Source organism: Oncorhynchus tshawytscha, linkage group LG09 (genome assembly GCF_018296145.1).
Source record: "Oncorhynchus tshawytscha isolate Ot180627B linkage group LG09, Otsh_v2.0, whole genome shotgun sequence".
NCBI lineage: Eukaryota > Metazoa > Chordata > Actinopteri > Salmoniformes > Salmonidae > Oncorhynchus > Oncorhynchus tshawytscha.
In genome coordinates this window covers 25701662-25728934 of record NC_056437.1, presented here as the reverse complement: position 1 = coordinate 25728934, position 27273 = coordinate 25701662, and the positions used below count along the sequence as shown (strand labels likewise).

The following is a 27273-nucleotide window of genomic DNA, read 5'->3' as shown; positions in this document are numbered from 1 at the left end:
CTATTTGAACTCACAGGCTCCGGTATTTCAGAAATATTATTGACTGAATATTTGCACGGAATTAGCCAAGGGTAATTTAAGTGTAAGAAAGGATGAAACTGCGTCTGTGCCACCAATAAGTACAGATAGTAGTATAAAGCCCCTCGCACGGTCCCTGCAGCCGGACAATTTTCTCATAGTTTCTGGAGGGAAATGCTGTAGGAATGCTCAACCGGTGTCGCTCATTCAGCCGCCAAACTTTCAACCGGTTTTCCCCATTAAGCAACGAGTTGGAGTCAGAGGCCAAGCCTTCTCTGGTGTCTCCACCCGTTACGGGGTCTAAGACACCGAAGCCTCCCACCATTAGCTCTGACAAATTGAAAACCCTAGTCATTGGTGACTCTATTACCTGCAATATTAGACTTAAAAATAATCATCCAGCGATCATACACTGTTTACCAGCGGGCAGGGCTACTGACGTAAAGGTTAATCTGAAGATGGTGCTGGCTGAGGCTAAAACTGGCGAGTGTAGATGGTATAGGGATATTGTTATCCACGTCGGCACCAACGATGTTAGGATGAAACAGTCAGAGATCACCAAGCGTAATATAGCTTCAGCGTGTAAATCAGCTAGAAAGATGTGTCGGCATCGAGTAATTGTCTCTGGCCCCCTCCCAGTTAGGGGGAGTGATGAGCTCTACAGCAGAGTCTCACAACTCAATTGCTGGTTGAAAACTGTTTCCTGCCCCTCCCAAAAGATAGAATTTGTAGATAATTGGCCCTCTTTCTGGGACTCACCCACAAACAGGACCAAGCCTGGCCTGCTGAGGAGTGACGGACTCCATCCTAGCTGGAGGGGTGCTCTCATCTTATCTATGAACATAGACAGGGCTCTAACTCCTCTAGCTCCACAATGAAATAGGGTGCAGGCCGGCAGCAGGCTGTTAGCCAGCCTGCCAGCTTAGTGGAGTCTGCCACTAGCACAGTCAGTGTAGACAGCTCAGTTATCCCCATTGAGACCTTGTCTTTGCCTCGATCTAGGTTGGGCAAAACTAAACATGGCGGTGTTCGCTCTATCAATCTCACTGGAATAAAGACCTACTGTCTTTATTGAAAGAGATTGTCATATCTCAAAATAGGGCTACTTAATGTTGGATACCTTACTTCCAAGGCAGTTATAGTCAATGAACAAATCACCGATCATAATCTTGATGTGATTGGCCTGACTGAAAAAGGGCTTAAGCCTGATGAATTTACTGTGTTAAATGAGGCCTAGTGACCATATCCCCATGTTTCCTGCAAAGGCGGAGGTGTTGCTAACATTTACGATCGTAAATTTCAGTTTACAAAAAAAGACTGCATTTTCGTCTTGAAATCTATGCAGCCTACTCAATCACTTTTTTATAGCTCCTGTTTACAGGCCTCCTGGGCCATATACAGCGTTCCTCACAGAGTTCCCTGAATTCCTATCGGACCTTGTAGTCATGGCAGATAATATTCACATTTTTGGTGACTTTAATATTCTCTTGCAAAAGTCCACAGACCCAATCCAAAAGGCTTTCGGAGCCATCATCGACCCAGTGGGTTTTTCCACAGTCATACTCTGGACCTAGTTGTATTCCCATGGCATAAATATTGTGGATCTTAATGTTTTTTCTCATAATCATGGACTATCGGACCACCATTTTATTACCTTTGCAATTTCAACAAATAATCTGTTCAGACCCCAACTAAGGATCATCAAAAGCTGTGCTATAAATTCTCAAACAACCCAAAGCTTCCTAGATGCCCTTCCACCTACCCAAGGATGACAGAGTTCAAAAATCGGTGAACCACCTAACTGAGGAACTCAATTTAACCTTGTGTAATACCCTATACGCAATCGCACCCCTAAAAACAAAAAAACATTTGTCATAAACTAGCTCCCTGGTATACAGAAAAAAGCAAGCTTCCAGAAAATTGGAACAGAAATGGCACTACACCAAACTGGAAGTCTTCCAATTAGCTTGGAAAGACAGTACCAAAGAGCCCTCACTGCTGCTCGATCATCCTATTTTTCCAACTTAATTGAGGAGAATAAGAACAATCCAACATTTATTTTTGATACTGTCGCATATCTAACTAAAAAGCAGCATTCCCCAAGAGAGGATGGCGTTCACTTCAGCTGTGATAAATTCATTAACTTCTTTGACGAAAAGATCATGATCATTAGGAAGAAAATTACGGACTCCTCTTTAAATGTGTGTATTTCTCAGTTGTCCTGAGTCTGCACAACACTGCCAGGACCTAGGATCAAGGGAGACTCCTTGCTGTCCCCAGTCCTCCTGCTGCTGCTCCAGTTTCAACTGTTCTGCCTGCGGCTATGGAACCCTGACCTGTTCACTGGACGTGCTACCCTTGTCCTGGACCTGCTGTTTTTGACTCTCTTTCTACTGCACCTCTCTCTACTGCCTACCTCCTCATGCCTTTTGCACACAATGTATATAGATTATTTTTTTTATACTATGTTATTGACTTGTTTATTGTTTATTGTTTACTCCATGTGTAACTCTGTGTTGTTGTCTGTTCACACTGCTATGCTTTATCTTGGCCAGGTCGCAGTTGCAAATGAGAACTTGTTCTCAACTAGCCTACCTGGTTAAATAAAGGTGAAATAAAAGTGCATGAGTGTGATGATGGATTGTCGTGTGATTTAATTTACGGTCCATTAAATCCATATTATGCTCCTCTTGCTATATATCTCTAATGTTGATGTTGAGATGTGTCTGTTACTTGAACTCTGATGATTTTATTTGGGCTGCAATCTGAGGTGCAGTTTACTCTAATGAACTTATCCTCTGCAGCAGAGGTAACTCTGGGTCTGCCTTTCCTGTGGCGGTCCTCATGAGAGCCAGATTCATCATAGCGCTTGATGGTTTTTGCAACTGCACTTGAAGAAACTTTCAAAGGTAGTGACATTTTCCAGATTGGCTGACCTTCCTTTCTTAAAGTAACGATGGACTTTGCTTTTTTGAGCTGTCTTTTACCAAATAGGCCTCTCGTCTGTATACCACCCCTACCTTGACACAACACAACTCATGGGCTCAAACACATTATTAAGAACATTACATGATTCTATATGTGTTATTTCATAGTTTGGATGTCTTAACTATTATTCTACAATGTAGAAAATAGTAAAAATAAAGAAAAACCTTTGAATGAGTGGGTGTGTCCAAACCTTTGACTGGAACTGTATATAGCAATAAAAACTGTAACAGAGGCACCGAATAAGTCAGAGGAAAAACAAAAATAAATGGAGGAACTTATTCAAGAAAGATCAAGTGTGCTTTATTTTTATAATATATTCAACTGGATGGAATATATTGTAACAAATATAGTTTAAAAAAAATCTTCAACAAAGAAATGCTACCAATTTTTTTTTATTGAAACTTGTTACAAATGTTTGCATCATCCATTATTATTTTTTTTTCAATGAATAGTGTAAAATGTACAGCTGTACAGAAAGACTCATGTGAAGGCCCAATTATAGAGGAGGAACTTCTTGGTGCAATTAAAGCCTTCAAGTCCGGAAAAACTCCAGGGCTGAATGGCATACCAGTTGAGGTATATCAAATATTTTTATTTGTATTCAAAGGTCCGTTATTAACATGTTTTACCACTCCTATAAAAATGATAGACTATCAGATACTAAGAAGGTCTAATTTCACTATTACTGCAACAGGACCCAGATGGTATATATAAAGATCCAGTCTACCTAAAAAAACTGAAGACCCCTTATACTTCATTGGTGTGATGCCAAAATCCTAGCAAAATGCATAACGCATAGAATTAAAAAGGTATTGTCAGATATTATTCATCCTAATCAGACAGTTTTTTTTACCTGGACAATACAGTGGAGATAATATAAGGCTATAAAGTACTGTAAACAATAGAACACTATGAAACATCTGGGAAACCAGGCCTGGTATTCATAGCTGACTGTGAAAATGCCTTTGATAAAGTACGACTGGAATTTATATATAAACGTTTGGATAATTTGTATTTGGTAGAATCTCTTATACAATGGGTAAAAGTTATGTATAGTAACACCAGGTGTAAAATAGTAAATAATGGCTACTTCTCAGAAAGTAATACATTGTTAAGAGGAGTATTTATATATTATGTCCATCAAAATATTAGCTATTAAAATCCAACAATAATATCAAGAACTCCAGGGCTTAGGAACAAAGGTGTCATTGTTCACTGACGATTCATGTTTAATTTCAAATCAGCAATTTGGATCCCTGCACAGCCTCATAGAGGATCTAGATCATTTTTCTAACCTCTCTGGATTAAATCCGAATTATGATAAAAGCAATATATTAGGTATCGGACCTTTTACGTTACCGTGCAGTTTACCAATATAATGGGACAACGGTGAATTGGACATACTCGGTATTCATATCCCAAAATAAATAAATGATCTCACTACAATACATTTTAATAAAAAGTTAGCCAAATTAGATAATACCTGTCTATTTGTGGAAAACTCCCCCTGATTAATTCTAATTCATATCCCTATTTACTTATGGCCCTGTGGGGTTTATTTTTTCTCTCTTATTTTACTAATAAGGGAGGGGGAGCACTATTTTTCATCATCAATAAATTGTATATCAAAAGCACATTCAAAAACACATACATGCCATTATCTTCAAATATGACTCCAGCAGCTAGAGTTCGGACAGAAATGATTTATTAGGGCAACATCTGTAAATGTCAGATGAGGACAGCAACCGATCATACAGTGGAGGTTTAGAGTACACAGTCATCTATATCCTCGATTTAAACCTTTTATTTTCCTCAATATAGTTAATGACAATGCAGTGACATGAGGTCATCATTACTAACACTAGAATAATTCAATTTGTATGTTTTACATGTACAGCAACTAACTGCTTTACAAAAAGCTAAATAATACAATATATCATCACATGTATTTACAGTGTAGTAAATATACCTTTGTCAATTTTTACACAAAATTATTTACAGAGGTGGAGCTTACTGTGTAAAAAAAATGAGGGAAAGAAACAGTAAAACTGTGGCCAGTGGTTAAAAATATTTTGCATAACCTTGAGATGTGCCAAATTAGGAGATATCACACCAGCGCAAGACACAATTGACTTCAGTTGAGAATCATGAAAACCAACAACACATTTACAGACCTTTCAGAGACAAGCGTCTGCTCCCACACTTTCCTCTGGTATTAGTGTGATAGCAGGTGGTGGGGGTGCTCTGCATCCAAAAGTTTTTCAGCTGTCATTTCTATGCTTTGCCATTTTGAAAGGAAGTCCAAATGGCCGTTCCTGTATATTAAAAGCAACGTCTGAAGAGAAAATACATTTTTAAATTGTTTTATCCTTTGCATTGATCAAAGTGGTTAACTGATATCTATATACTCTCTCTCCTATGCTGCTGCAAATAAATGTTAGAGCCTTCAAGTACAGACATGTTCAATTAATTCAATTTAGGACACATTGTATGTGAATTCATTCCTTTCAGTTCTTTAATAAAGTGGCACATTTCCATTGAGTAAAACCAAGGCAATAACATTCCCTCCAGTCTAACCTTTCAGATGAGACACTGAGAAGGGGTCTATTGAAGATAGGGTTATCAGTGTTCTGTCCGCCTGCTATACACTGTCAAATAAAGAAATATCAAATAGAAACAGTTGGTTGGGTTCACTCTTCAAAGCATATGCGCTTGAAACAGAGATCTGTACAGTTCCTAAAAGTCTGATGAGGACAGAACTAAATAACTGATACTTTCACGATACACACATCAGTACATGATGACGAAAGCCGCGATTTTGACTAAAAAGCATTGATTCATAGCTTGGTCCATCTCTCTTTCACTAGTTGTATCATCTCTCATTCCCATAAAAAAAAGCAAACTGTTATTTGTGGGTTAGTTTATTGGACTTCTCAGAGGACTTTATCAATACACAGTAGTTTTAGAGTTTGTTTGTACTACATTGCCGTTCCTTAACTTTGGTTTCCTTCACACTAGATCTTTTGAAATCTTGTTGATTACGTTTGGTAAACTTGCTCCATTTTATCTTTAAATCTTTATTTTTTTCCCCTTTCCATGATGTGGAACTGCTTCTTCTGGACATATATCCTCCTGATTCAAGTATAATAAAACATTTGTAAACAAAATCCAGGCATGGAGTTCAACTTCATCACACAAGGTTCATTACCTCTCAACAGCACCAACACACTTTGAATTTGGAAAAAACAACTAAGTGTGCACATTGTTCATTTTCTTGTGGTCATCATGTCAAATCTAAACCAGATTAATAGAATAGGAAAACAAATGTATGTTTGAGCATGGTTGTTGATTGTTAAGATGGCTGGATGTATGGGACAAACTAAATGGCCAGTAAAACACTAGTGTTTTTTAAAACGGTCAAGTCTTCATATCCTCCCTCCTATCTCTATACACCAACTCCTACTCAGTGTACATACTGCACATGCTCTCCTCAGCAAAGGCAAGTCAAAAAACATCTCATGGAATTGTGTTTTATCCCAGGATAATCATTATGATAAGTCATTTACAAAAAAACATTCTGAAGGAGTTGGCACAAGCATCCAAAACAACCATGACTTAGACTCAATGTATGGCACTGGTAACCTCAAACAGCAGAAATGAGGAACCAGGCTCCACAACAAATTGAAAGGTGTAACCAGAGGACTCCTGTGCTGCTCAACAAACTGCACCTTGTTGTTACAGTCTATCTGTGCAATACATAATCGGACCAACTGAAAAGGCTCAGAGATAGTCAAAAATGATAAAACTACAGAACAGGTTTGATTTTCCTTTCGCTACTGCAAGCTAGTCTTTGGTGCAGCATCCCAGGGCCTGCCACAATGCATCATGGGACTGACCCCTATGCCTATACCTTTACAAGTGCCACACTATCGACTAATGAGGGAAGACAATGGCAAGAAGGGCCAGTAACACCCTGTACAGCTTTACTCCCAATACACATAGTTCTCCTATCTGAGAACAGAGTGTCTGACAATAGTCTCAATCCCTCACAATGCTTTTTTTGGCAGCATTTCAGTAGGCTAATTTAAAACATGGAAAACACTATTCAGTAGATATGTGTCTTGAGGTGATTACTACCATAGGTTATTTTTTACTATAAACTGGGTGGTTCGAGCCCTTAATGCTGATTGGCTGACAGCCTTGGTATATCAGACCGTATATAATGGGTATGACAAAATATTTCTTTTTAATGCTCTAATTACATTGGTAACCAATTTATAATAGCAATAAGGCACCTCGGGTTTATGGTATATGGCCAATATACCACGGTTAGGGGTGTATCCAGGCACTCAGCGTTGCATCGTACGTAAGAACAGCCCTTAGCCATGGTATATTGGCCATATACTACACCTCCTCGTGCCTTATTACTTATTTCATATTTTTATATTTATTTTGCAATTATACAATTAAATTAAATTCTAAAATCATTCATAACTATATCATTGTGTATGCGACCAATACAATTTGATTGTAATTACCTTACATTATTTTACATCATGAACAGGGACAGATTTACTTTAGCTTTTGATCCTGGAACATAATTGGCACCAATTTTCACAAAACAAAGAGCAAACTGAAAACAATACTGTTGTGACTTCAATATTTCATTGTCTTAAATACAGGTGCAACATTTGTAGATGCAAACCCTCAGCAACTCTGGTCCCTAGAGTCATGGACTTTCTGTTTGAATGCTTATTTGACAAGAGGTACCGAATGTTAAATGTTTTACATGAATATTTAACCATACAGGTTCATTAGTCAGGCAGCTGATTAGTAATGACTGTATACTTGTATCATAAGGTATTGTGTGTGTGTGTGTGTTTATATACTGTATCAGTCAAAAGTTTGGACACCTACAAATTCCAGGGTTTTTCTTTATTTTAAATATTTCCTACATTGTAGAATAATAGTGAAGACATCAAAACTATGAAATAACACATATGGAATCATGTAGTAACCAAAAAAGTGTTAAACAAATCTAAATATATTTAACATTTGAGATTCTACAAAGTAGCCACCCTTTTCCTTGATAGCGTTGCACACTCTTGGCATTCTCTCAACCAGCTTCATGAGGTAGTCACCTGGAATGCATTTCAATTAACAGGTGTGTCTTGTTAACTTAATTTGTGGAATTGCTTTCCTTCTTAATGCATTTGAGCCAATCAGTTGTGTTGTGAAAAGGTAGGGGTAGTATACAGAAGATAGCCCTATTTAGTAAAAGACCAAGTCCATATTATGGCAAGAACATCTCAAAATAAGCAGAAATCACAGTCCATCATTGACTGACCTTCATGTCTTAAAGTAATCTGGAAAACTTCAAGAATGTTGAAAGTTTCTTCAAGTGCAATCTCAAAAACCATCAAGCACAATGATGAAACTGGCTCTCATGAGGACCGCCACAGGAAAGGAAGACCCAGAGTTACCTCTGCTGCAGAGAAGTTCATTAGAGTTAACTGCACCTCAGATTGCAGCCCAGATAAATGCTTCACAGAGTTCAAGTAACAGACATAACTCAACATCAACTGATCAGAGGAGACTGCGTGAATCAGGCCTTCATGGTCAAATTGCTGTAAAGAAAACACTACTAAAGAATACTGGACATTAGACCGGTGGAAATCTGTCCTTTGGTCTGATGAGTCCAAATTTGAGATTTTGGGTTCCAACCGCCGTGTCTTTGTGAAACGCAGAGTAGGTGAACAGATGATCTCTGCATGTGTGGTTTCCACTGTGATGTATGGAGGTGGTGTGATGGTGTGGGGATGGTTTGCTGGTGACACGGTCAGTGATTTATTTAGAATTCAAGGCACACTTAACTAGCATGGCTACCACAGCATTCTGCAGCGATACGCCATCCCATCTGGTTTGTGGGACTTAATGGGACTATCCTTTGTTTTTCAACAGGACAATGACCCAAAACACACCTCCAGGCTGTGTAAGGGCTATTTGACTAAGGAGAGTGATGGAGCGCTGCATCAGATGACCTGGCCTCCACAAATCACCCAACCACAACCCAATTGAGATGGTTTGGGATGAGTTGGAACACAGCGTGAAGCAAAAGCAGCCAAAAAGTGCTAAGCATCTCCTTCTAGAGTATTAGAAAAGCATTCCAGGTGAAGCTGGTTGAGAGAATGCCAAGAGTGTGCATAGCTGTCATCAAGGCAAAGGGTGGCTACTTTGAAGAATCTTAAATAAAATATATTTAGATTTGTTTAACACTTTTTTTGTTACTACATGATTACATTTGTAATTTCATAGTGTTGATATCTTCACTAATATTCTACAATGTAGAAAATTTTAAAAAAGAAAAGAAAAACCCTTGAATGAGTAGGTGAGGCCAAACTTTTGACTGGTACTGTATACGGCACACACACACGAAAACCCTAGAAAAGGCACACAATGAACAAAACAACCTCCCAAGTGTGTGTTGTGTGTGCATATATATGTGTGTTTACAGTAAGTGTGGGCAAGAATGAGACAATTACAACTGAGACTACCACAATAGATATTATATATTTCAAATCTCAAAGCTAAGGCGGATTTCCAATGTCCATTCCAACATAGGAGGACATTGTCTATTCCTGTTTTTCCTCCAGATTTTCCTTCCCAACTTTCCCTGACATAGTGTTGTGAAACGTGAACAGCGTGCTGATTAAAAGCTTAAGTTCTGAAACCTGCAGGACTGCTGTCCTCCAACACCAGAGTGGCCTGTCTAGTTGACCCTCTCTGGCACTCCATCATGTGAGAATAAAAATACTGCCTAATCAAGAGGAATCCCCACAGCTTGGACAATCAATAACCAATGAAGACACATGGCTTGGGCATCATTGGATTGTGCCTGACAAAGCTCAAACAGGGCAAATTGATCATCCAGCCCCCACCTCCACAGCACAGTAAACCACTAATGTCTGTTGTTGGCCATGCTTTTCACAGATGTTGCAAATACAGGATGGTTTTAGTGCTTTCAGTGATTTCCTCCAGAACGGTGTGTGTGTGTGTTTCAGGGTAGTGCTCTCCCTCTGCAGTGATGGTGGGTGAGAGGGATCCCTTTCCTCAACACTGGGTCCCAAGGTCCAATCTCTATTGTCATGTCCATGTCTCAATGAGAGGCATTTGCAGCTCATATTTTGATCTAGTTCAGCCCCATTGTCAAAGCTCTCTCAGCTTGAAGAAACATGTCCTTCTACTAACAACACTTAAAGGCAAAAAACAAACACATGTACATGCATGTTGAATTACAGAATGTTGTGCAAATCACAGAAATGGTTCTCTTTATACTTTGTCATTATGATAGAAAATTCAACCAAGAAAAAAGAAGCAAGACAACAAAGTGGCTTCAGATACTATGATCCCTACTGTTTCTGCAGTGTTGTCAATGTCAGTGCTTTCTTTCAACTGATGCTGTTTTTAAAAAAGGATTCCAATGTAGCTCATTATGTGACACAAAAAGACCAAATTAAACAACTGCAGACTCAGACACTGACTGCTTCACAAACAAAACATCATATTCAGACAGTTCTTCAATACATGTTGATCGTCAAGCAAATATGGCTGACTGGACGGGTTAGGGTCAAAGAAACACGCAAAAAACAACAGAAGGAAACTGAGAAATCAAGGCAGAGAGAGAAAGAGAACAGAGAGAGAACAGAGAGAGAACAGAGAGAGAACAGAGAGAGAGAGAGAGAGAGATCGATAAGACAGGAGAGTTGGAGTAGAAGTGCAGCATGATGACTGGCATGGGCGGCCCTGGTAGGGGGGGGGTCCTAGTGGTGGGCATCTCTCATACGATCTTCTTGATGCTGGGCCGTTTGAAGCTGCCTGCGCTGCGCTGCTTCTGCACCTGGCTGGCAGAACCATGGCGTGTGCGTCCGCTGTTGCTGTGACCCGTGGTCGGAGAGAGCTCCACGTTCTCCTTGTCGATGCCTGCCGGAGGACGGATGGACACACACGCCATCAGGTATTATATGTCACACTAATAATTGAGAAACTATTCTATTATATAATTCTACAGAAATGCTAAACCTTTTGAGACATCCACCTGAAGAGTGTATATAACTACAGAGATTCTCTGTTGTTGTATACAAATCCAACAATAGGCGGAGTCAACCCATGGACTGATGTAAGTGCTCCAACTTATCGCAACAGGGTTGCTCTGTGTTTTGAACAAACAGGACATATGGTGTACGGGCATTGAAACATTATGTACAAAGACTTCATCACAAACGCTCCAGTAGTGTTGTTTGGCTTTGTGATGGGCCTCTGCTTCCCCCCACACACCTCTGAGAGGCTGTGCCGTGTGCCTGGGAGTGAGGAGCAGCATGGGGACGAGGGGCTGTAATACCTGGCCGGACGAGGTGTGGGGTGAAAACGGCGGACTTAGAGCAAGGCAGAGAAGCTTCTCAGACACAGAGTGGGAAAGAAACAGGAGGGAGTGACCATGGCAACCCAAAAAGAGGAATGACAGGAAACAAAAGAGCAACATGATTAACAAAAACAAAACATAACAAAGAGTGACAGAAATCAATCATGAGGGGGAAAAAATGATTCATTCAGCATTCTCAGGTGTATCAGACAATATGGTTTAGAGAAGTATACATACCAAGTCTATCTATATAATCAAGTCTCTTTAGTTCCAAATAAAATGTCCAATATAGAGCAAGAGGCTCATTCCTTCTTCCAAATAGTGGCATATCATGAATTACTCAAATGTTCTTCAGGACTAAAACAAATGAAACATTTCCAAAAGTATATAGACATCCAGAATAGAATATGTTCTGAACACAAATGTGGATGCTACCATGATTACGGAAAATCAAGAATGAATCGTGAATAATAATGAGGGAGAAAGTTAGAGGCATAGATATCATAACCCCCAAAATGCTAACCTCCCCTGTTACTGGTACTGCATCAATTACTTTCTCACACATCATTATTACCATTCATTCATAATTATCTGTAATTCATTTATGATTATCACGATTCAGTCATGGTAGCATCCATAAACTATAAGTGAATTTTTCCAAATACTAATGACACCTTCAAATGGCGGACTAGATGCATAAAGTGCTTTCATTTCTAAACAGTAAAACAGACAGAAAATACCCTCACAGAAAAGGTGACATTCTGTACTGTCACCTCACAGCAAACATCTGATGGAGTATAGAGCCAAATTAAAAGTTTTAGCTTCTGTCCAAATAAATACATAGGGGAGTGTATATAGTTTCTAGTTGTACCTGTCATTTCCGGACACACACACACACACACACACACACACACACACACACCTTGGTGGTGCTCTAATGAGACTTGTTGGAGATGGTCTATAAAATACACCGCATCAAGAATAACAAATGAGGACGAAAAGGGAACACAAACATGAAATGAAATGTGTATGAACACTAAATGATCCATTTTGAGATCATGCATTAATTAGTTAAAGAAAGAGAGAATAAGCCTCACACATGGACCAGGTTGGGGAACCACTATGTAATGCTACATATAGTGGATGGAACTTTTCAGATGATGTTGGATTCAGTTGGAAATGGATGGATGGGTAATTTATATTTCTCTCTAATTATGTGTTTGTTAGTGCAAGTTTATTCTTCTGATTGGTAAAATGGAAAGACTAAACAGGCCAGACTATATTAAGATGAAGATAAAATGCAGACAGGTCAATGGATCAAATATTTATTTTGTTTGAGATAAAGGTGACTCTAAAGTATCACAGCTATTCCTAAGAATCAAATCTGCCAAGAGACAGAAGGGCTGGATTTGACTGCATGTGTTTGTGTGTGTGCGTACACTGTATCTGATCAGACCTGGGGAGTGCTGGGAGGTGGCCAGTGAGGTCATGGAGTTGGAGAGGTTGAGGTTGGCTGTGATGCTGAGCTGGCTCTGGCCCGGCGGGGGGTAGGGCGACGTGGGCGTACGCAGACACTCCTCACTCGTCTCCTCGTCGATCCCCGGCAGATACGTGTCAATCAAAGCATCCAGGAACTTCACTATCAGCTCAGCGTAGTCTGGGAACTGGGTTTGCTGTTGGCACAAGCAATGTAATTTACTAACACTGACAATAAACCTTCCATACTCTAAAGAGTTAAATGAGTTGTGTCTGCTCACCTTTGAGAAGGGCCCAGCGAATCTCCACAGACCATTAAACCCAAAGCCTGAGAGAGAAACCGAAGAAACATTGATGAGTATTAAATTGGCATTTTCAGTCCAGAACCCATGGTTGTAACTGTATGGCAGGAGGAGTGGGTGGAGTCTCACTCTGCAGGTAGGAGGGCTGGTACAGGGGGGGTGACTCCTCGTGGTAAACCATACTCTGCACGATGCCATGGATGGGGTTTAGGAGGTTAGGGTCCTGGCACAGTGATAGGAGGGTGTTGATCTTTGAGTCCAGCAGGTTATGACTGGAGAGAAAACCACAAGATGATATGAATGGATGAAAGTTATTTATGCATGCGTACACATTAAAAGGGGATTGGAAAAAATACATACTTTATTGGGTTGAAATGAAACACTTACACAACTGGAAAGACTTTAGGGAAGACAACACTAGCTTCAGCTAAAAACTCGTAGAGGATTCTCTGGTCAAACTCATCTGTTGTATTCTTCACCAACGTAGCCTGTAGTAGAGGCAAGCATGTTAGAAATAGGCACAAACTAATACAGAGGAAGTGGGAGAGAAGCGGAGTGAGTGGTCTCACCAGGACAGTGAGCAGCAGAGCCTGGATCTTGGGGTCTGTGAGGACCTCCTCATCCAGCAGCACGTTGGACTCTGACACAGACACCTTCCTCAGGGTATGGTGGGAGATTCTTTGGGTCGATTCTGTGGAATGGAAGGGAGGGGAGGAGAGAGAGCGAGGGTGTGTGAAAGAGAGCGAGGGTGTGAGAGCGAGCGAGGGTGTGAGAGCGAGCGAGGGTGTGAGAGCGAGCGATAGGGACCTGTGCCAGTTTCAAAGAATCTGCAGTTGCCACAGTCATTTTTGGACTTAAATGAATTATATGTCCCAAAGATTCTTGAAGAAAAAAAATAAAAATAAAATTATATATATATATATAAAATATAAAAATATATATATAAAAAATATAAAAATATATATAAAAAATATAAAAATATATATATAAAAAATATAAATATATATATATATATATATTTTTATATATTTTTTTGTGTGTGTTTTTTTTAACCTTTATTTAACTAGGCAAGTCCGTTAAGAACAAATGACGGCCTACCCCCCCAGCCAAACCCTCCCCTAACCCGGACGACGCTGGGCCAACTGTGCACCGACCTAGTGGGACTCCCGATGACGGTCGGTTTTGACACAGCCTGGGAACTAACCAGGGTCTGTAGTGAAGCCTATAGCACAGCAATACAGTGCCTTAGACCGTAGCGCCATTCTGGAGGCCCAATATAACTTAGAAAATGGCTCATGAGCTTATTTCAATTGTTTGACCCCATCAGGACCCAAAATAAGGTTGTTTTATTCCAAAGTAAATGTAAACAAACACTTTATAGCCTCAGAACATGGTTAAAATTATCAATTTGATATCATGGATTGTCAGTTATTGAATCCGTGGCGGTCTATGAATTTGGTTACATTTCTCCAGCCCCATGCCTCAGCTTTTTACCGAAACAGTGGCGGGGAAAACACTTTATTATTGTTTCAACTACAGGTTGCCCCTTTAAAATCAGTGTCAAAAGCCACAAACATTGTGTAAGTGTCTGGTATACAGGAGACAAACTGACCTGGACACTCATAATCGTTCTCCGCCACCCTCCTCATCTTTGGAGGCGTGGTGATTCCAGACTCCATCTCTGGCCTCTTTGGTGCTTTAGTGTCTGATATCAAGTGATCAAAACTCTTCCTAGTGCCTGGTGAGCCAGCGTTGAAAAACTCATGTTAAACAATGGGGCATACATACACAGGTCAACTCCCCATACCTAAACTAGTACATACATGCATGGATATTCTATGGATATCCAAGTAATCATGTATGAATGTATATAGTCTAAATACCTCAGATCAGTTGTTGCATATTAAAACTCCTCTGTTGGTCAGAGGCCTGGATCTAGCAGCAGAGAATGACTGACAGGTGTCTTACCCAGCAGTTTCTTAGTGTTTGCTTGGGAAGGCTGGCCCATGTCCAGGCTCATGGACTTCCGTGTGCGCGGGCTGATCTGCCCCCCTGTGGGGTAGTGGACCACTAAGTAGCGCTCCGACACCTTGGGGGACGTCCACGGCTGACTCTCCCTAAGAGTTCTGACACAGAGGGAGGGGGGGGGGAGAACAAAACATTCTGAAAGGTGAACACATACGGTCCATAAAATTCCTATTTGACATTGTTCGATACAGCGAGAGACCAATTCTGCTTAGTCAGCTGGTGCTGCAGCTACTCTATCAGCCTCTACATCAACTCAGCAGTCAGCCCTGTAGTCATTCACCGGCAGCTGGGGTCGCTGTGGTGCACAGAGTACGTGTCCATGGGAACATTCTCCATGGTAACGTCTGAGAGGAGCAGGGACTTCCTGTGCTTGAGGCTACAGCGGCTCCGGACCTCCTCCGAGACAGTGAGGAGAGCTACACAGACATTTCACAGGTCAATTCAATACTATATCAGTTTATTTTCAACACAGAAACAGTTGCCATGCGAATAAAGAATATCATTGTTTAAAGACAATATGAACAATCCTACTATAGCTGAGAAATAAAAGTATGGCTTCATTGTGGAGTGCTCCGTTAACTCACCTGCCAGGTAGGCCACACTCTGGGTGTTCACCTCAAACTTGTCACAGTTGAGGTGTTTTCCCACCAGGGCCAGTAGTGTGTGGAGGATCCGAATGGTCCGCGCCACTGTGTTGGGGGAGGGGTGTCTGTACCCTAGACAGAGAGGTGGGTGGTTAGACAAAGAGCAGTCCCCATGCAGTCCCCGGCCGACCCGAGGCTTAGACACCTCCACCTACTTACCTTTCAACAGATGACCCACTAGTGCAAAGTTGAAGTTGGAGTTGAAGTTGAGGCCTACGAAGTGGTCCATCTGTTTACAGTGCCACTCCAGAGGCTTCCTGATCTCCATAAACACCTCTTCTGGACTCTGGACAGGGAGAAACGGGAGGAACACACACAATTCAAGTTAGGGAAAGATAATGAAATCAAAGTGAAAGTGGAAGACGACCACTCTGAATGGGTGTGTGTCTGGTACCGTGTGTATGTTTGTGTGTTTAGTACCTTGTCATTGAAGACCCTGAGGCTGTCCAGTGTGTGGAGGTTCTGCTCCAGCAGAGCGGTGCCGGCAGAGTAGAGGTTGACCTCGTCCAGCTGGAGCACAGCCACGGCCACCCAGAACAGAGCCTTGTGCATGGGGGAGTCCTGAAGGAAAAACACAGGCTGTTATTTACTCTCACCACCACTACTGTCCAACACACAATCACCATCCCACACACACACACACACAGGGCCTTGTGCATAGGCGAGCCGTGGAGGGCCAACACACACACTTGCAGTCAGAGCGAGTCTCACATGACCATTTACTGCCAACATCCATTGTCGCTCAGCAGCCAATTCCCCACATACAGGCCAGGGCCAAAATAACTTCCCTCCTCTCAGTCAGCCTGCTTCAAACATGTGGGTTATACTCAATAGAATGTGGTTTGCAGGCGGTCACACATACATACACACACGCGCACACAAGAGGAAGTTAGCTCACCAGAACATTTAGCACATCTCTTAAATTAGCCTTTGAGAGTTGCCATCTGTGTGTTTGTGTGTACCTTGTTGAGGAGCGGCTGTAGCTTGGTGAGAGCAATGACTGTGGCTTCTATTAACACCTGGCTGTTGTAGTTATCAGGTCCCTTTAGACAGCTCTCCAGACCCTATGGGATACAAGACAGCAGGTCAGTTCAGTCTGGGCAGCACAGGTTATACAAACACAGACCCTTTCAACAGACAGGATCAGACACCGTACAACTACTCCCAATACTTGTAGCAGAATCTATTTGAAAACGTGCAAAGTTACCACTAGGAGTAGTGATGTTCATATAGACTTAGAATGTCACTTAGCAGGTTAAAAAAAAAGTACAAAAGATGCAAGCGCAGTTACTTGAAGTGATATAATCTATTTTTTGTGTGTTTTTCACTGACAAAGACACAGTACAAGATACACTACATATACATGTGACAAGATAGTACAGTATTTCAGGACGTGGTTTCCATGAGATGTCCTAATTCTGGGTATAATATGACGTAGCGAGCAGCAGGGCAGAGTGATGGGACACAGACCCGGTCTATGCTGAGCAGGGGGCTGGCCTTGCTGAGGATCCTGATGATCTGTTTGATCTGGCCATGGGTCACCCTCTTACTGATGCACCCAAACACCACCAGAGCTCTGGGCTGCAGGGATGGGTTGTACTGGAACGCAAACCTGATGGAGGGAAGGGAGCGAGGAAGAGATGGAGGGAGAGAAGAGGGAATGATGAATACAATCCATTCACACACATGCCTTATAAAAGCCAATCAAGTGGTCTGAAGCCTCTTTACATTGCTCTGACATCATCAGAAAATATGTAAGCTAAGCATTTAGAGCAGACAGTGTGGTTGGCTCCACTGAGTCAGTGTTAGTTAGAAGAGGGTAAAAGGTGGTGTGAGTTTACCATACCTCTGAGCCAGCTCTGTCCACTGGTCCAGCCACTTACAGTTAGGAATGTCCCTCATACAGGCCTTGTGGAGGAGGGGAAACACAATTATGAGCATATACAGTACCAGTTAAAAGTTTGGACACACTCGCTCACTCACGGGTTCTTTAATTTGACTATTTTCTACATTGTCGAATAATAGTGAAGACATCAAAACTATGAAATAGCACATACTGAATCATGTAGTAACCAAAAAAGTGTTAAACAAATCTAAATATATTTTTGATTCTTCAAAGGAGCCACCCTTTGCCTTGATGACAGCTTTACACACTCTTGACATTCTCTCAACCAGCTTCATGAGGAACGCTTTTCCTCAGCATGCTGAGCACTTGTTGGCTACTTATTTTTTATTTTTTTACCATTATTTAACTAGGCAAGTCAGTTAAGAACAAATTCTTATTTACAATGACTGCCAATTTGCGCCGCCCTATGGGACTCCCAATCCCGGACGGTCCTTCACTCTGCGGTCCAACTCATCCCAAACCATTTTGTGGAGACCATGTCATCTGATGCAGCACTCCATCACTCTCCTTGGTCAAATAGATCTTACACAGCCTGGAGGTGTGTTGGGTCATTATTCTGTTGAAAAACGAATGGTGGTCCCACTAAGCGCAAACCAGATGGGAATGTGAAGCGCTGCAGAATGCTGTTGAAGCCATGCTGGTTAAGTGTGCCTTGAATTCTAAGTAAATCACCAACAGTGTCACCAGAAAAGCACTCCCACACCTACTCCTCCATGCTTCACAGTGGGAACCACACATGCTGAGATCATCTGTTCACTCACTCTACATCTCAGAAAGACACGGTGGTTGGAACCAAAAATCTCAAATTTGGACTCATCAGACCAAAGGATAGATTTCCACCGGTCTAATGTCCAAAACAAGAGGCTCCCACGCTGAGGTCTGTCCAACGCTGGTCCGACCAAACTGACTCCACACTCCAAGACTGCTTCCATCACGTGGACTGGGATATGTTTCGTATTGCGTCAGATAACAATATTGACGAATACGCTGATTCGGTGTGCGAGTTTATTAGAACGTGCGTTGAAGATGTCGTTCCCATAGCAACGATTAAAACATTCCCAAACCAGAAACCGTGGATTGATGGCAGCATTCGCGTGAAACTGAAAGCGCGAACCACTGCTTTTAAATCAGGGCAAGGTGACTGGTAACATGACCGAATACAAACAGTGCAGCTATTCCCTCCGCAAGGCTATCAAACAAGCTAAGCGTCAGTACAGAGACAAAGTAGAATCTCAATTCAACGGCTCAGACACAAGAGGCATGTGGCAGGGTCTACAGTCAATCACGGACTACAGGAAGAAATCCAGCCCAGTCACGGACCAGGATGTCTTGCTCCCAGGCAGACTAAATCACTTTTTTGCCCGCTTTGAGGACAATACAGTGCCACTGACACGGCCTGCAACGAAAACATGCGGACTCTCCTTCACTGCAGCTGAGGTGAGTAAGACATTTAAACGTGTTAACCCTCGCAAGGCTGCAGTCCCAGACGGCATCCCCAGCCGCGCCCTCAGAGCATGCGCAGACCAGCTGGCCGGTGTGTTTATGGACATATTCAATCAATCCCTATACCAGTCTGCTGTTCCCACAAGCTTCAAGAGGGCCACCATTGTTCCTGTTCCCAAGAAAGCTAAGGTAACTGAGCTAAACGACTACCGCCCCGTAGCACTCACTTCCGTCATCATGAAGTGCTTTGAGAGACTAGTCAAGGACCATATCACCTCCACCCTATCTGACACCCTAGACCCACTCCAATTTGCTTACTGCCCAAATAGGTCCACAGACGATGCAATCTCAACCACACTGCACACTGCCCTAACCCATCTGGACAAGAGGAATACCTATGTGAGAATGCTGTTCATCGACTACAGCTCGGCATTCAACACCATAGTACCCTCCAAGCTCGCCATCAAGCTCGAGACCCTGGGTCTCGACCCCGCCCTGTGCAACTGGGTACTGGACTTCCTGACGGGCCGCCCCCAGGTGGTGAGGGTAGGCAACAACATCTCCACCCCGCTGATCCTCAACACTGGGGCCCCACAAGGGTGCGTTCTGAGCCTTCTCCTGTACTCCCTGTTCACCCACGACTGCGTGGCCACGCACGCCTCCAACTCAATCATCAAGTTTGCGGACGACACAACAGTGGTAGGCTTGATTACCAACAACGACGAGACGGCCTACAGGGAGGAGGTGAGGGCCCTCGGAGTGTGGTGTCAGGAAAATAACCTCACACTCAACGTCAACAAAACTAAGGAGATGATTGTGGACTTCAGGAAACAGCAGAGGGAACACCACCCTATCCACATCGATAGAACAGTAGTGGAGAGGGTAGCAAGTTTTAAGTTCCTCGGCATACACATCACAGACAAACTGAATTGGTCCACTCACACAGACAGCATCGTGAAGAAGGCGCAGCAGCGCCTCTTCAACCTCAGGAGGCTGAAGAAATTCGGCTTGTCACCAAAAGCACTCACAAACTTCTACAGATGCACAATCGAGAGCATCCTGGCGGGCTGTATCACCGCCTGGTACGGCAACTGCTCCGCCCACAACCGTAAGGCTCTCCAGAGGGTAGTGAGGTCTGCACAACGCATCACCGGGGGCAAACTACCTGCCCTCCAGGACACCTACACCACCCGATGTTACAGGAAGGCCATAAAGATCATCAAGGACATCAACCACCCGAGCCACTGCCTGTTCACCCCGCTATCATCCAGAAGGAGAGGTCAGTACAGGTGCATCAAAGCTGGGACCGAGAGACTGAAAAACAGCTTCTATCTCAAGGCCATCAGACTGTTAAACAGCCACCACTAACATTGAGTGGCTGCTGCCAACACACCGACACTGACTCAACTCCAGCCACTTTAATAATGGGAATTGATGGGAAATGTAAATATATCACTAGCCACTTTAAACAATGCTACATTATATAATGTTACTTACCCTACATTATTCATCTCATATGCATACGTATATACTGTACTCTATATCATCGACTGCATCCTCATGTAATACATGTATCACTAGCCACTTTAACTATGCCACTTTGTTTACATACTCATCTCATATGTATATACTGTACTCGATACATCTACTGTATCTTGCCTATGCTCCTCTGTACCATCACTCATTCATATATCCTTATGTACATATTCTTTATCCCCTTACACTGTGTATAAGACAGTAGTTTTGGAATTGTTAGTTAGATTACTTGTTGGTTATTGCTGCATTGTCGGAACTAGAAGCACAAGCATTTCGCTACACTCGCATTAACATCTGCTAACCATGTGTATGTGACAACTAAAATTAGATTTGATTTGATTTTGCTTGTGTTTCTTGGCCCAAGCAAGTCTCTTCTTCTTATTGGTGTCCTTTAGTAGTGGTTTCTTTGCAGAAATTAAACCATTCACGCAGTCTCCTCTGAACAGTTGATGTTGAGATGGATCTGTTACTTGAAATCTGAGAAGCATTCATTTGGGCTGCAATCTCAGGTGCAGTTAACTTTAATGAACTTATCCTCTGCAGCAGAGGTAACTCTGTGTCTTCCTTTCCTGTGGCGGTCCTCATGAGAGCCAGTTTCATCATAGCGCTTGATGGTTTTTGCGACTGCACTTCAAGAAACTTTATAAAGTTCTTGACATTTTCCAGATTGACTGACCTTCATGTCTTAAAGTAATGATGGACTGTCATTTCTCTTTGCTTATTTGAGCTGCTTTTGCCATAACATGGATTTGGTCTTTTACCAAATAGAGCCATCTTCTGTATACCACCCCTGCCTTGTCACAACATAACTGATTGGCTCAAACACATTAAGAAGGAAAGAAATTCCACAAATTAACTTTTAACAACACACACCAGTTAATTGAAATGCATTCCAGGTGACTACCTCACAAAGCTGGTTGAGAGAATGCCAAGAGTGTGCAGAGCTGTCATCAAGGCAAAGGGTGGCTACGTTGAAGAATCTCAAATATATTTTGATTTGTTTAACACTTTTTTGGTTACTACATGATTCCATATGTGTCATTTCATAGTTTTGATGTCTTCACTATTATTCTACAATGTAGAAAATAGTACAAATAAAGAAAAACCCTGGAATGAGTAGGTGTGTCCAAACCTTTGACTGGTACTGTATGAAAAACATATATTTTTAAATAACTTTTAAATTCTGGACTGGATTTGTGTGAAGGCAAGTAGAATATTGAATTTGGTTAGTGTTCACCAAACATCTAGACCGGTACAGACAGTAGTGTCATGCTATAGTGATGTAATGATAAGTGATTATGTCAGTGGGGTGATCTCCTGACCTCCATGATCTCCAGCAGGGCCTCAGTGACGGTCTCCAGGGAGGACAGGGCGAAGGTCTCCCTCTCGTAGGACCCGGGGGAGAAGGAGCGGTCGCGGTAGCTGGAGCGGAAGGCAATGACCGCAGCAGACTTGACCTTACTGATGCCAAACAGCAGGTAGAACTTAGGCAGGGAGAACTCTGTCAGGCTCAGCCTCAGGACCTGCTTGGTCTCCTCTGGAAGAGAGAAACACACATGGGAATAGTTATCACTGAGTCTCAGCAAGGCTATACGTCAAGAAATACATCAAGAAAAAACTGCTTTCAAAACACTGAATCAACACGACACTTATCAACCCTCTGCCTTTTAATCATGTTCACTTCTCCCTATTTCTGTCTGTCTGTCTGTCCTCAGTCTACAGCCAGGGTGCCGTGTGTGTGTGGCTTCCTCACCGCTGAAGTTGAGCTGGGCGCAGGTACATAGGGAGTGGATTATGTTGATGACCAGGCCGTGTGTGGAGGCTCGTAGGGACAGGGGACCGGTGGCCACCAGTAGTGTGACCACGTGGAACAGGTAGGGCAGGTGAGTGGCCACGTCCAGAGAGTTGTTGAAGGACAGCATGAGCATGTAACGGGCCAGGATGGCGATGTCATCCCACATCAGGTGCTGTTCCAGGGTGGGCGTGGGAGACAGACACGTCTTATCGATGATCTTACACATGCGGATGATCACCTGCCAAATAGACACGGGTCGGGGTTAAGGTTACATCAAAGGTCGGGTACGTTACCACATTTGACATCCTATCTATTATCTTTCCCTTCCACCCAAGGGAAAGAACAGGATGACTCAGGACTCTCATGTCACTGAGCATCTCTGGGAAGATCCCTTATCCCTCCTGTTTTTAAACATTACAGGCAGAACTGGGAATGCATCGAGTAATGCTTTATATCCCAGTCTGGTGTTGATCCATTGTACAATCACAATATCTAAACATGTGTTCAGCTTTTTGCCTTGACATATGAGAATAGATAGAAGAGAAAAGAGACGTCACCCCGACACAGACTGGCCTTTGTATTCAGAGGCTTCCTTCCTCATCCTGGCACTAGATCACATGATCAGCATTGTACAGTTTTTTTTTATTATTTCACCTTTATTTAACCAAGTAGGCCAGTTGAGAATAAGTTCTCATTTCCAACTGCGACCTGGCAAGACTACTTCATTGGGCAATACATTAAACTGCCTCTTTCTTTCTGAGAAATGAGCTCAACAGTCAAAAGGAAATGATAAATAACGCAGACCACCAAATGACAGAAATAGTAGTGACACAAACAGCACTGTTGTTGAGAGGTACTGTGGTCATGACAACTGGAAGAGTTGTTCAATGTCAGCGTGCCAGGGTAGGCACATGGAAATGTGTCTGCCTGCATGTGCAGTTTGTGAGATTTAATTCATTCATACTGTAGGAGTACAAATACTAATCGGTAACCATATGTAATGTCATCTATAACATTGGATACTGTATTAGTTACTATTAATTCAGTGACATTACAAGATCACAACTTGCCATAAAGAAGTATAAGGAATGCATAGAACAGACTTTTCATGGCATTTGATAGGAAAACGGACATCCGGAAATCATTTATGTAGAGGATCTGTATTGATGCTTGCAGCAGATATTCTTGTAGCAGATATTCTTGTCTAGACTCAAGTCACAGAACCAACCTTTGAAGGGAATAGCCTGTGAAGGGTTCAACCTGTGAAGGGAATAGCCACAGTAGTAATTCCTGAGGTGTATGTGTGTGTAGCTCACCTTGCTGGACACCAACTTAACGTTCCCTGAGGCCAGAGCCACAGCCGTGTCAGCCATCACCTCAGCCTTGATGGATCCCAGGCCTCCTGTAGCGCTGGTCTTGATGAAGCTGTCCAACACCACGTCCAAAAGGTCCGTTATCTACAGAACAAGGATACAACAGGACCTCAGCTCAGAGACTAAATAAATTCCCCTCCATTACTAACTAGCGTATTTGTCTCAAGTCATTTCTATTTCAGAATGCCAGCATCTTTTTCAGTCAGACCACAACTTCCCGCTCTACACTAACACGCAAAGATACGGTTTTCATGATTTTCAGGTGGCTAGCATGATAACTGGTTGTGATCTGAAAAGTACAGGGACGCTGACAAAGAGAGTTATTTGTAATACCTACATAAGGGGATAACACACTCTCATAATATCAGATAAGGCCTCTATAACATCCTGAACAGTGAGTCCACTGAATCCTTCAGCCATTTCCCAGATCCTAAATCCGCAGTAAAATAAAGCCAACAGCAGACTGGCCTGATGGATGAGTACTGTACGGACTCAATAACAGCAGACTGGCCTGATGGATGAGTACTGTACGGCCTCAATAACAGCAGACTGGCCTGATGGATGAGTACTGTACGGCCTCAATAACAGCAGACTGGGCTGATGGATGAGTACTGTACGGCCTCAATAACAGCAGACTGGGCTGATGGATGAGTACTGTACGGCCTCAATAACAGCAGACTGGGCTGATGGATGAGTACTGTACGGCCTCAATAACAGCAGACTGGCCTGATGGATGAGTACTGTACGGACTCAATAACAGCAGACTGGGCTGATGGATGAGTACTGTACGGCCTCAATAACAGCAGACTGGGCTGATGGATGAGTACTGTACGGCCTCAATAACAGCAGACTGGCCTGATGGATGAGTACTGTACGGCCTCAATAACAGCAGACTGGCCTGATGGATGAGTACTGTACGGACTCAATAACAGCAGACTGGGCTGATGGATGAGTACTGTACGGCCTCAATAACAGCAGACTGGGCTGATGGATGAGTACTGTACGGCCTCAATAACAACAGACTGGGCTGATGGACGAGTACTGTACAGCCTCAATAACAGCAGACTGGGCTGATGGACGAGTACTGTACGGACTCAATAACAGTAGACTGGGCTGATGGACGAGTACTGTACGGCCTCAATAACAGCAGACTGGGCTGATGGATGGAGTACTGTACGGCCTCAATAACAGCAGACTGGGCTGATGGATGAGTACTGTACGGCCTCAATAACAGCAGACTGGCCTGATGGATGAGTACTGTACAGCCTCAATAACAGCAGACTGGCCTGATACAGGTTGGCTGATACATGGGCCAACACCCACACTGAGAGCCGAGAAGAGAGATCCCCACCTGTCCCAGACTACCCCAGATCTTAGCCTGGATAGAGGGGTACATCTGCTTCTCGTTGATGGTCATGGTGATGAGCTTGTCCAGGATGGCAGTGACCCGCTGGCGCTTGGCGTCGTCGTTGTGCTTACAGAACCTCACCAGGTTGAGCAGCCAGGGGGTCATGTACTCCAGACACAGGTGCTTAAGCTCAATACCTACACACATCAGAGAGGATGTTACAACGTGTGCGTGCGTGTGTGTGTGGAGGGCAGGAACAAGGATACTGACTGGATTTGCTGAAGCCAGAAATGCACTCCTCCAGGAACTCCAGGGTGAGGTGGGGTTCGTTGGCGGCCAGCGTCTTGCTGATGGACACTATGAAAAGCGTGTTGTTGGCAGGGATACACAACCCTGAGGTCTCCAGCAACTGGCCTTCTATCTTCAGGTTGAAGGTGCAGGTTAAGGCACACAGCAGGTTGTAGGCTGCAGACCTGCACACAGCAGACAGAGAGAGAGAGGAAAGGAGAATAAAAAGGTATGCATGATTCAAATATCCCTAAGAAGACTGTCAGCTCTCATACTCCCACCAAAATCTAAACATGTATGATTATTTTCCTCAGCTGTGTCTGACCTGAGGCTGGGGTCAGAGCTGCCCAGGTTGAGCAGGGCGATGTTGAGCAGGGTGCCTGGCACGTCTTTGGGTCTGATCTTGGTGTGCTGGGGGATGGAGTCTGGCTGGGACAGCTCCCAGCGCGTCCTGATGTGGATGATGGAGTGGACGATGGCCTCACACTCCTGGTGCATGAAGGTGAGCGGTGTGCCCTGGTTGGCAATGGTAAGGGTGAACTGGTTCTCGTCCACCAGGCAGATCTCCTCGATCTCCGAGGCGTAGTAGATGTCATTCAGGAAGACCGACTGGCCCAGGACCCGGGTCCGCTCTGCTGACGTCACCTGGACCGCTGTGGAACCCACCTGGGTACAGAAACGGAGACATTGAGAGGGAGTTACTATGCTAGCTGGCACACAAAATGGTCACATTGTTCAAAAACGTTGACGCTCCTGACTCCAGACCACATATGCCTCCTGGGGACAATGATTCAATCTGTCTCAGCCATTCCTGTCATTATTGTCTGTGTCTGACTTACTTTCAATGATGTCCCACAGCCCAAAGAATATGTAGGAAACACATTACATTCTGAATCTACTGACTCCCTCATGTCCTAACCTTGATGGAGACCTTGGTATCCTTGTGGGCCAGTTTGAGGGCGTTGTGGAACACCTTGAGGTCCTCCTCCAGGGCTAGCGTGGCCGCCGGCAGCTTCTGCTGGTCAGGCTCCACGTGCTCCGCTAGCCGCGCTGGGGAGTCAATGAACAGCAGCTTCTTGCTCCCCTTCAGGCCTGTCAGCAACCTCTCGTGATACTTGGTGTACTCCCTCACCCACGTGTTGCAGTTGTAGATGTAGATGGCCGCCACATTCTCGTAGGCGAAGCCCGGGAACACCACGAACCACTTGGACAGGAAGTCGGTCTTGAAGCGGTTGCTGGGTCCGGCGTGGGTCAGGTCCACAACGATCTCATAGGGCTTGGCGTAGTAGGGCTTCAGGGTCAGCAGCACGTGGTAGATGAGGAGATCACCGTTGATCTGGCCAGTCTTAAATCTGGGAGGGTGAGGAGGGAGAGGGGGAGGCAGAAAGGGATATCACAGAAGCATTTTTAAGTCCTTGTAAATTGAATAGGGTGCAGGGGACAAGAAATGTGTGTGAGTCATGCCAACCTGCCAACCACAGTTCAACACTTGACTCGGTTGGAAAATTACACACTGACAGTGTGGGCTAATAAGCAGACAGCCAGCATGTGTTCACTTCCTCTCAACCCCCCACCTGCTGTAGTGTGTTAACCATAGTGCTAACCATAGTACTACTGTTGTAGTGTACCATAGAGCTAACCATAGTACTACTGTACCATAGTGCTAACCATAGTACTACTGTACCATAGTACTACTGTACCATAGTGCT

At 43.4% G+C, this 27273-nt stretch overlaps 1 protein-coding gene across 5 annotated transcripts in view; it reads right to left on the bottom strand.

The window, feature by feature from the left end:
* Positions 1-9557: 9557 nt before the first annotated feature.
* Positions 9558-27273, bottom strand: part of LOC112257633 (neurofibromin) — a 72388-nt gene continuing 54672 nt past the window's right edge. For 2 of the 5 annotated variants that reach the window (XM_024431356.2, XM_024431357.2), the window contains 23 exons: positions 26484-26916; positions 25890-26230; positions 25547-25749; positions 25280-25473; positions 23872-24012; positions 22514-22793; positions 22083-22297; positions 17722-17783; positions 17346-17487; positions 16838-16939; positions 16296-16436; positions 16035-16161; positions 15816-15947; positions 15512-15647; positions 15172-15329; positions 14816-14941; positions 13773-13894; positions 13591-13691; positions 13333-13475; positions 13183-13229; positions 12882-13098; positions 11341-11458; positions 9558-10986 (listed from right to left, as the gene is read on the bottom strand). In XM_024431356.2, the coding sequence (XP_024287124.1) occupies positions 10827-10986; positions 11341-11458; positions 12882-13098; positions 13183-13229; positions 13333-13475; positions 13591-13691; positions 13773-13894; positions 14816-14941; positions 15172-15329; positions 15512-15647; positions 15816-15947; positions 16035-16161; positions 16296-16436; positions 16838-16939; positions 17346-17487; positions 17722-17783; positions 22083-22297; positions 22514-22793; positions 23872-24012; positions 25280-25473; positions 25547-25749; positions 25890-26230; positions 26484-26916 (3841 nt within the window). In that variant the 3' untranslated portion in view covers positions 9558-10826. The remainder of the gene's footprint in view (positions 10987-11340; positions 11459-12881; positions 13099-13182; positions 13230-13332; positions 13476-13590; positions 13692-13772; positions 13895-14815; positions 14942-15171; positions 15330-15511; positions 15648-15815; positions 15948-16034; positions 16162-16295; positions 16437-16837; positions 16940-17345; positions 17488-17721; positions 17784-22082; positions 22298-22513; positions 22794-23871; positions 24013-25279; positions 25474-25546; positions 25750-25889; positions 26231-26483; positions 26917-27273) is intronic. The other 3 variants (XM_024431359.2, XM_024431360.2, XM_024431358.2) reach the window with 2 other exon arrangements.